We start from the raw sequence: 9,004 nt of genomic DNA, 5'->3' as shown, positions 1-9,004 counted from the left end.
GCGATTGCGCGGAGGGTGGTTAGATTTTTTGTAAAGATGGTGTGGTGTTCTTCCACTTTTACATGGTACTCAGTACGAGTTTCTCTGCCACTCCCGGTGGGAAGCTCAATTTCTGCTCCGAGTCCGCTTCGACGTAGAAGTCTGTGCTTCTCTCCGGTGTATAGGCTGCCTTCGCACGTCGCTCGTTTATACCCTAAACTTGGGTAAATGTTTACTATTTTTCATTTCTCTTATTAACCTCCAGTCATACATACAATTTCTTTTTTTTTTTAGACTACACTCTTGCGTGATTTTCTAATTTACAAATATTTACGAGAAGCAGCGCTTTTATCTTGTGTAACTTTCGCGGTTTTGTAATTAAAATTTCAAACGGCTTATAAAATACATCCGCATACGCTTGATTGCCTCGATGTTTTTTTTTGCCGCGGCCGCAATTTTCATTCCTCGCATGCGGAATGAAATTGTTAATGGTCCGAGACAGCGGCGCTATTTTGAAGTGATTATCGATATCGTTTAATGCACAAGGATGCTTTATGTGTGCTATATATTTATAGAGAAAATCAATATCTTTAATTTTCACACATCCAATGGAGCTCGTAAGGTTTCTCGGGTCGCACCGTCGCACGGTATAATGCTTCTTTTTCAATGCGTGCATGCGCGATAATAGGAACAATAATAAAAGTAATTTTAGTTTTTCAGCAGACGTACTCCGTGCCGCATAGGTCTTTAGAGAAAGGAAAATGAGAAACGGCAGCAGATTGTTAAAAGTCCTTCTGCAAGCTTCGGAGAAGGCGGCGAACATTGCCAGAACTTGCCGGCAAAAGGAGGCTCTTTTTCAGTTGTTGGTGCAAGAAAAATCTCTAGAGGAGAAAAACCCTCGTTTCTTCCAGGATTTCAAAACGTTGGCCGACGTACTCATTCAGGAAACCATCAGGCACGACATAGAAATTGAAGTGAGCGCAAAGAGGTCTTAAACCCAGTCAGAAATAATCAGTTGAAAAGGCGGCGAATCGACGACTTTTCAACCAAAGGAACGGTTGATATAGACGTCTAAAATTAGGTCGATTATATGCTTTTGTGTCCTTCAAATTAGACCTCTATAAAACCATAGACGACATAGCCGTCTAATAGCCGACTTTTCAACTTGTCACTTCTGACTGGGAATGGTAGGAGTATAAGACGCTGGTGAAAAGAACTATGTTTTTCTGACTTATTAAACTTCAAACTTATCATCGCCATAGTTTCCAGAGCTGGCCAAGCTGGTGCAGGGCGAGGAAACCAATGTGTTCAGCAATACCATGGGGGAATCTATTATCGTTGAAGTCTGCTCCCGCAGCAAAGATACGACACAGCTGCTGACGAAAGTTATGGGTAACGACGCTGTGGCGGCGGAATTGCTCGCTGCTGAAGTCCATAAAGACGTTCAGCTTTCAGACGTGCCAATCACGTTAGACATCCCCAATGATTTCGACATCAATGTAGACGACCTCGGTATTTGGATAGATCCAATTGGTAGGTGCAATGTACGAGAGCATGGCAGAAAATAATTCTAGATTACATATATTCGATTGCTATTTAGTAAATTTGCATTAATTCAGGGCAAGACTGAAAAAAAAATATATATATATATCTATATATAAAAGTTGGACGGTATTGTGGTAAAACCTATGACTCTCTTGTTAGTAAGAATCGTAATTGGCCTGTAAACTGAGACGCAACGCTTGTAAGAACTTCTGTTTGTTTTGTAGTTTGATAATGCATGCCTGTGGAGCAATTCGTGGAACTTTTGTAGATTCAACAGCAGATTACATAAGCGCAACGGAGGCAGTGGACGAGCAGACCGGTTTACATTTGAGTGGGTTGCGTTGTGTCACTGTCTTAATTGGAGCGTACAAGAAAAGTACGGGAGTGCCAGTTTTGGGTGTAGTCAATCAACCTTTTTGCATCACCGTGGACTCCCAGTAAGTATATACTAAGAGTGAAACGGATAAACTTTTAATAATCATAAAATATAAGATTTTTACTTGTTCTGGGCATTTTTATACGTTACTAAACATATTTGTTGAGATTGAAAGTAATTTGTTTTCGCGTTTGTAATAAACCTACGTATTTTCGATATTAGAGAAATGTGAGCTTTACATTCTCCGCTTCATTACGCACTATTGATTGAACAGATGGACAGGAAAATGTTACTGGGGTTTTCTGGGAGGAGGCATCGCCAAGTCTTCCATAAGCAGCACGTGCAACGTCGATAAAATCATTTTGCTCAGCCGCTTCGAAGATGCAGATGTAAAATCAAAGCTGTTAAACAGTGGATTCAGATTGGTGGAAGTAACCGGGGCAGGATACAAGATACTGAGCGTTGCTGTTGGACAAGCGGCCGCCTACATCTTGTCGAAAGGTTCCACTTACAAATGGGACACGTGCGGACCGCAGGCTCTCCTGTCATCGGTCGGCGGAGGTATCATAGAATTTAAAGAGTTTATCGTGCATCCAGATTCGGACAATTTGAGCGTCAACTATTTACCTATCGGCACAAATTTCTCCAATCGTGCAGGCTTGATAGCTTACAGAGATCCCCAAATTCTGGAAACTTTCAAATGTATTTTATGCAGATCTCGTTAATAAGTGTACGACGAAGATACATTGACGCTAAAGCTCGACATTCTACTAGGAAAATTTTCACGCTAATTACATTACATGCTATTTAGTTATTTATTATTTGGTTATATAGATAAAAATTAGATTTTACTCTACAAATTTTATGTGAAAACTTCTAAATGATGTTTTCGTAGCAATTTCTTATGACTATATTTTGTGGTATTATCTGTAAACTTTGATTCTCTCGATTGTACAATATACTTATTATATAAGTAATATATCCAGTGATAAACTAATATTATATTTGTTGATTTGACAAATTGATTATTTGTTAATTGACGTAGCTTTAATCGTTAATTATGATATAATAAATAAATTGGATCCAAATAGATAGATCGTTTAAGTTTTTAGGCCCGAGGCCTAGAGCCGAGAGGCCCGAATGCGTAACGTTACGTGTACGCAGCTCATAATAGCGGCCGCTGACGTGTGCAAGAACGAGTTTATTCCTCCATTCCCCCCATCACTGCTCCAACTAGGTACGTCTGAAAAAACGTGTATACATACTTTCGTGACACCTGTGAACTTTCGCGCGAGTGATTTCGCAAACACTTCGCGTTGCTTCGCGTACGCCAGTGGCGCAACGCGATCCGTCGGAGCCCGGAATTTTTCGACAAAGAATTGAAACGAAAAAAAATGAACGTGCAAATTTAAAGCTCGATATTATGTCACTACATGCACCGCTCACTGATGGTTCTGAACGTGTAAATTGCCAAAGAGTACTTATTCTAAATGCTGCGTAATAACAAAATTAGCGATCACCTGAATTGATACGCGCGAGGAAAGCGAACGATGAGTTCCTCAATCTCAATATCGCTACAATAAAAGGGCGGTATTCATAATAATCACAATCCGACCTTGTATTTCAGATCTCGTCCAAAGTTTGATTTTGACAACAGTAAAGCTCCATGAAGCGATCGTGTAGTTTCTCGAGAGAGAGAGAGAGAGATCGCGCGCGCGCGTACTTATATATAAACAATCTTATAATATAAGATCGGATTAACAATAAGAATATATCGTTCTAAGATCTCCCTCAGTCAATGACCTCCGGGCGAACTGGCCGTTCAGTAATCGGTCGAAAGGCACTATTGGAGATGAAAATCATCAGTTTATCCGTATATATCCGTAGGGCCTCTCGTACGAGCCTCGAATTGAAGTCACACAGCTGTCCATTAACCAGATTGGTCCAACCTAAATACAATACAACTCGACGTTCATTCATTCCCGGTGTGTTCGCGTGCCCTCGTGGTGGCCGTCTCGCTCTACGTCACCGTCGGGGGAAACGGGCCAATTGGACGCTCCCACATTTCTAAGCGCGCACACGCGTACTCGAGTCCTCGAGTCGCATCCGGTAAGCGGTCCACTCTGACAGACGGACCGTCGGGACTGCCGCGGGGGCCAGAGGCCGGTCAGTTGCGGTTTGCGGTATCTTCGTTCGCGTTGTCCCGTCAGCATCATGAGGCTGCTGTTGTTCCTGGGCTTGGTGGCCGCTGTCTCCTGCGCGAGCAACGGACCGAAAGTCACCGACAAGGTATAACGTGTAACCGTTAAGGTGTACGGCCAACGGCACGCTTCATCATCGATTTATTTGGATCTCGCCGATGATAAACCGATGAATACGTGGCAATCTCTGTGCCCACCGCCCCCGGCGCGAGATATTTCTGTTTCACGCACGGAAAGAACCGCGCGCGTCACTTGCGAGCGAACAATGCTTCTCAATGCCTTTGTCCGGCAGCGCGTACTCACCGGAGCCTTCGGAATTGATGAGTCACGCAACGAAAAATTAATCGAATTTTTAGGTATGGTTCGATATCAAGATCGGCGGTGAAGATGCGGGCAGAATAGAGATCGGCCTGTTCGGCAAAACCGTCCCGAAGACGGTCAAGAACTTTGTGGAGCTCGCCAAGCTGCCGGAGGGTGAGGGGTACAAGGGCAGCAAGTTCCACAGAGTGATCAAGGACTTCATGATCCAAGGGGGAGACTTCACGAAGGGGGATGGCACTGGAGGTATATATATATATATATATATTTTTTTTTTTTTTTTCAATCATTTGGCACTTCCACAGGTGTACGGCGTTTGATTACTGAATTTTTATCTGCTCGTCAGGTCGCAGCATCTACGGGGATCGCTTCGCGGATGAGAACTTCAAGCTGAAGCACTACGGCGCCGGATGGCTGTCCATGGCCAATGCCGGTAAGGACACCAACGGATCTCAATTCTTCATCACGGTCAAGCAGACGCCGTGGCTCGACGGCAGACACGTCGTCTTCGGCAAAATTATCAAAGGAATGGTAAGACCAACTGTTGTGTAAGGTAAATGTATACTAAACCTGGACACACGTACCTATGGGACACCATTTTTATCATTTTAGTCCTTAAATAAGTTAGAACGTGAAAATTAAAGTCAAAGAATGAAGGATAAAAATATTTTTCTTGTATTATATTTTTATCTTTTATCTAATCTCATTTTTATCTAATCAAAGATAAACGTATTTTTCTTGTATTACATTTTTATCTTTGATTTTAATTCGCGTTATACTTATTTAAGAACTGAAATGACAAAGGTGTCCAGACATAGGTCTTACGCGTCCATGTATTAGTACATACATTTATCTCGATGATAACTAGAGAATAGAATTTTTTTATTTGCCATTCTGTCATTTATGACATAATCACCTTCCCGCTGTAGGATATAGTGCGCAAGATTGAGCAGACGGGCACCGACTCGCGGGACAAGCCGCGGAAGGACGTGGTCATCGCCGACAGCGGCGCGGAGACTGTAACGGAGCCATTCAGCGTGGTTAAGGGCGACGCCCTCGATTAAATCTTCAGCATTCGTCAACAGCCTCATTATTCTTTATGATCTCTTTATTTCGTACAAAACGATCTCTTGGAAGCCGCGCAAGGGTTTTGACAGCCTCGGTCGGTCTCCCCGTACGGATGAGCGACAACGTGATGTTTAAACGGCATTTAACTACAGGCAGCAGCGAATATCAACGAAAAACGTTTTGCGAAAGGTCATAAAGTTGTTGAAGCAACAATCGATGAGCAATAGAACGACGGTTTCTATTCTAATTGTTAAAAAATTACTTATAACTTGCATCGCACGGTAAATTTTGTACGTAAGCGAATTTTCTACATTCACGAATAAACGTAAGTTGTTTGAATCATCGTCGTACGTGGTCGTTTCATTTCTTCTACGTAAGAAAACCGAGCTCCAATTGATTCTGGAAAATAAAAAAAAAGTTGACTAAATATTTCAATTTAGTTATACGGATTCTGGATAAAAAAAGTTGAACATTTCTATATATAGCTGGTGTATGTACATACATATGTACTTACAACATACATACATATGATTCTGACTCGAAATGGCGATTCAACAGCTGGGGATCTGTCACATTTGGAACTCCCTGTAGCCATTGGCAGTTCCAACGCCGACGTAAGTATTTTTTTCTCCCACGAGGAGCTCGCCGGCTTCTCTCTCGAACTTTAGATCGGTAAATCAAATCAATGAAAAATGTTGTCGAGACGACGGACGTGCCTCGTCCTCGCGCATAAATGGATCCGGAGGCGAAACGATCTTTCACGGCGGTTTCTTTCGTCCAAGATACAAAGAGACGCAAAAGTACGGTGAGCAGCTAGGTTAGGTTATAAAAAATGTTTACATTCGCGTATGTGACCGATTCTCGTTTACAGTTTACATTATCTCGCTCGTTATGTATTCACGATGCTCCAGCAATTGTCGTGGTCGAGTCGTTAATTGTATTCACCTCTTTTTTTTTCTATTTGTAATTAAGGGAGAAATGGAAGCCCACCGTGGGATTGGAGGTCCACGCACAGATTGCCACGGAATCGAAATTGTTTTCCGCCGCGTCCACGGACTTCGCCCGCCCGGTTAATTCGTGCGTCTCGTTCTTCGACTGCGCTACACCGGGAACGTTGCCTGTAAGTTTATCGAAAACTGGTTGACACGGATTGAACACATCGCCTCTTTCTCGGTTCCGAGAGAATAATTAACCGCGCGCAAAACTATTGTGATAAAACATTAATTGTTGTTGTAGACACGAGTGTGTTGCAGGTGTTGAACAAAAGATGCGTGGAATCGGCGGTGACGACCGCCCTGGCGCTGTCCTGCCGACTGAACGAGATTTCCTTGTTCGAGAGGAAGCATTACTTCTACGCGGACTTGCCTGTGAGTGAATGAGACTCTATTGCGGGACAGATACATTACGTTGTCAACTTTATTACCTAGAAATTGCTTAGGCGGGGTTTCAAATCACTCAACAAGGACGACCTATCGCGGTCAATGGCGAAGTTAGGTTTCACGTGTTCACCCCAGGGCTGCACGAGTCCCCGTACTTGAAATCTTCCAAGATCAAGCAGATCCAGTTGGAGCAGGACAGTGGTAGAAGTTTGCACGAAGAAGATGCGGCGAGGTATCGATCAAGGCCACTCGGTTCTATTCGAAAGTCGGTGAAAGCTTAGACGATATTCCCATTAAACTTTTGGTTTTTTTTTTGTAGAAGCCTGATCGATCTTAATCGCGCCGGAATACCCTTGATGGAATTCGTGTTTGAGCCGGACTTGGTCGACGGCGAGGAAGCGGCCGCGCTTGTGAAGGAGCTTGCATTTACATTGCAGTTACTGGGCGTCTGCAGCGGCAAGATGGAAGGTCGTTTGCAGAGACCACTTTCGAATTATTGTTCTTGTACAATTTTGATATATTTTGCTATCCTTGAATTGTAGAAGGGGCACTTCGCGTGGACGCCAACGTTTCCGTGAGCAACTGCGGCAGTTTAGGCGTTCGAACGGAAATAAAAAATATCGGAAGTGTGCGCGCTGTCGCTGCGGCTGTTCGATATGAGATAAATAGGCACATCTCCATCCTTGAAGTCGGTGACGAGATGTTCAACGAGACTCGCGCGTGGGACGCGGTGAACAAGAGAACTGTTCCTATGCGAGAAAAAGAAGACAAAGAGGTAATATGGCATTTTGATTTTATGTCGCTGTTACTATAGGATTATTGAATAATTCTACTTTATAAATAAATAAAATGATAAAATAATTACTGAATTTTTACTTCGAACACTTTCAGGATTACCGATTTATGCCCGAAACGAATTTGCCACCTTTACGCATACATCTTAGAGAAGATTTACCGAATAGAAGCAATTTAGTCGATGCCGTAGTGCTGCGAAAACAATTACCCGAGTTGCCGGAACAGATACGTCAGAGATTACAGGACGTTCTTCAGATAACTCCTGAAATAATCGTAGCTCTAATGGTAAATCTCGTGATGCTCTATATTCTATAAGCAAACAAATACAAAAAAATACAAAAAAATGTTTTTAATATTTTATACTTTTTTTTAGAGTGACTTCACATTGTTACAATTATTTAATGGAATAATGAGAAAAAATGAGAATCGCGAGCCGCAATTGGTCGCAAAGTTTCTCGTAATGAATCTGTTGACCTTTCTCAATAAAAATAAACTAACAATTGAATTTTGGTAAGCTTTTTTTTATTTAAGTAAGATAATATGAAGTCTGAATTGAAAATGTGCTCACCTAATGAATTTTTAGTATATCACGTGAAGATTTTATTGGTCAATTGATCGATTTATTACAAGACAAATTAATTAATTTAATAACGGCGAAAAAGATTTTGGAGGAATTAATAGCCGACTCAAATAAGCGACCAAAAGAGGTATAGTAAAAATCTCACTTTTTTTTTTTAAATAAAAATGCAATATTCACAGCTTGAATATTTTTTTAACTTACATGTGATTACCTTTGTTTATTATACGTAGATCGTTGAAGAGCACAACTGGTTCCTGATATCAGACGAGAAGCAATTAGAACAAATGTGTTTAGAAATTATAGAGAAAAATCCGAAACTTGTATCAGGGTATAAAAGTGGCAAGAAGAAATTATTTAACGCATTGATGGGAGAAATGGCAAAAGTTACAGAGCAACGTGCAGATTTGGCTGCTGTTGCAAAAATTATGGAACGATTACTGAAATCGTGATAAATGGTAATTGCGGGAACGATAAATCTATTACTGAATTAGTATTGTGATATGATACTGTGTAAATAAAACAATCTGTGTAAACAAATGAGTGTAAAATCACAATGTTACTAATTACTTACCTTTCATCGTATATAATAATGCTGATCAACCACATTATATTATATATAGGGACCTTTACTAATGTAAATATTTAAAAAAAAATACAATATAAACATGTATGAAGGAATTTCACCATCGATGGATAGAAGTTTATAAAATAACAAAAAAATAAGGTTCGTGTATAAGTCTATGTATTAAATATTTACACAAAT

General features: G+C 41.2%; 3 protein-coding genes and 1 long non-coding RNA gene across 7 annotated transcripts; 3 read left to right on the top strand and 1 right to left on the bottom strand.

Moving 5' to 3' along the window:
- Nucleotide 1: 1 nt before the first annotated feature.
- Ipp (inositol polyphosphate 1-phosphatase) lies at nucleotides 2-2,990 on the top strand. 4 transcript variants are annotated; one of them, XM_077400854.1, is made up of 6 exons: nucleotides 2-203; nucleotides 555-626; nucleotides 700-953; nucleotides 1,242-1,512; nucleotides 1,793-1,961; nucleotides 2,175-2,990. In XM_077400854.1, the coding sequence occupies exons 3-6, from the start codon at nucleotides 741-743 to the stop codon at nucleotides 2,623-2,625; spliced, it is 1,104 nt and encodes a 367-aa protein (XP_077256980.1). In that variant the 5' UTR covers nucleotides 2-203; nucleotides 555-626; nucleotides 700-740; the 3' UTR covers nucleotides 2,626-2,990. The 4 variants fall into 4 exon arrangements, with proteins under 4 accessions (XP_077256980.1, XP_077256981.1, XP_077256979.1 ...); XM_077400853.1 differs by having other exon boundaries at nucleotides 3-203; nucleotides 692-953; XM_077400855.1 differs by lacking the exon at nucleotides 555-626.
- A 1,001-nt stretch (nucleotides 2,991-3,991) lies between these two features.
- Ppib (peptidylprolyl isomerase B (cyclophilin B)) lies at nucleotides 3,992-5,831 on the top strand. Its single transcript, XM_077400856.1, has 4 exons — nucleotides 3,992-4,189; nucleotides 4,458-4,665; nucleotides 4,766-4,950; nucleotides 5,349-5,831. The coding sequence occupies exons 1-4, from the start codon at nucleotides 4,115-4,117 to the stop codon at nucleotides 5,481-5,483; spliced, it is 603 nt and encodes a 200-aa protein (XP_077256982.1). The 5' UTR covers nucleotides 3,992-4,114; the 3' UTR covers nucleotides 5,484-5,831.
- LOC143894528 (uncharacterized) lies at nucleotides 5,674-6,154 on the bottom strand. Its single transcript, XR_013256118.1, has 2 exons — nucleotides 6,013-6,154; nucleotides 5,674-5,886 (listed from the first exon to the last, which is right to left on the bottom strand). It is a non-coding gene; the product is annotated as an uncharacterized LOC143894528 (long non-coding RNA).
- Nucleotides 6,088-8,778, top strand: Gatb (glutamyl-tRNA(Gln) amidotransferase subunit B, mitochondrial). The gene is made up of 10 exons (XM_077400850.1): nucleotides 6,088-6,292; nucleotides 6,460-6,607; nucleotides 6,741-6,854; nucleotides 6,926-7,098; nucleotides 7,186-7,334; nucleotides 7,409-7,641; nucleotides 7,758-7,946; nucleotides 8,035-8,171; nucleotides 8,245-8,368; nucleotides 8,472-8,778. The coding sequence occupies exons 1-10, from the start codon at nucleotides 6,180-6,182 to the stop codon at nucleotides 8,688-8,690; spliced, it is 1,599 nt and encodes a 532-aa protein (XP_077256976.1). The 5' UTR covers nucleotides 6,088-6,179; the 3' UTR covers nucleotides 8,691-8,778.
- The last annotated feature ends 226 nt before the right edge of the window (nucleotides 8,779-9,004 follow it).

Source organism: Temnothorax americanus, unplaced genomic scaffold (genome assembly GCF_048541705.1).
Source record: "Temnothorax americanus isolate GAGA-0224 unplaced genomic scaffold, ASM4854170v1 Scaffold14, whole genome shotgun sequence".
NCBI lineage: Eukaryota > Metazoa > Arthropoda > Insecta > Hymenoptera > Formicidae > Temnothorax > Temnothorax americanus.
This window is presented reverse-complemented; position numbering and strand designations above follow the sequence as displayed.

What these genes read in the sequence shown, in the direction of transcription:
- Ipp (XM_077400855.1), top strand. Translation starts at nt 741, where the DNA reads ATGAGAAACGGCAGCAGATTGTTAAAAGTCCTTCTGCAAGCTTCGGAG. An exon ending in TATTTGGATAGATCCAATTG is followed by an intron (nt 1,513 to 1,792) that starts GTAGGTGCAATG and finishes GAACTTTTGTAG; the next exon opens with ATTCAACAGCAGATTACATA. An exon ending in TGCATCACCGTGGACTCCCA is followed by an intron (nt 1,962 to 2,174) that starts GTAAGTATATAC and finishes TTGATTGAACAG; the next exon opens with ATGGACAGGAAAATGTTACT.
- Ppib (XM_077400856.1), top strand. Translation starts at nt 4,115, where the DNA reads ATGAGGCTGCTGTTGTTCCTGGGCTTGGTGGCCGCTGTCTCCTGCGCG. An exon ending in GAAGGGGGATGGCACTGGAG is followed by an intron (nt 4,666 to 4,765) that starts GTATATATATAT and finishes TCTGCTCGTCAG; the next exon opens with GTCGCAGCATCTACGGGGAT. An exon ending in GCAAAATTATCAAAGGAATG is followed by an intron (nt 4,951 to 5,348) that starts GTAAGACCAACT and finishes TTCCCGCTGTAG; the next exon opens with GATATAGTGCGCAAGATTGA.
- Gatb (XM_077400850.1), top strand. Translation starts at nt 6,180, where the DNA reads ATGTTGTCGAGACGACGGACGTGCCTCGTCCTCGCGCATAAATGGATC. An exon ending in CTACACCGGGAACGTTGCCT is followed by an intron (nt 6,608 to 6,740) that starts GTAAGTTTATCG and finishes AGTGTGTTGCAG; the next exon opens with GTGTTGAACAAAAGATGCGT. An exon ending in ACTTCTACGCGGACTTGCCT is followed by an intron (nt 6,855 to 6,925) that starts GTGAGTGAATGA and finishes GAAATTGCTTAG; the next exon opens with GCGGGGTTTCAAATCACTCA.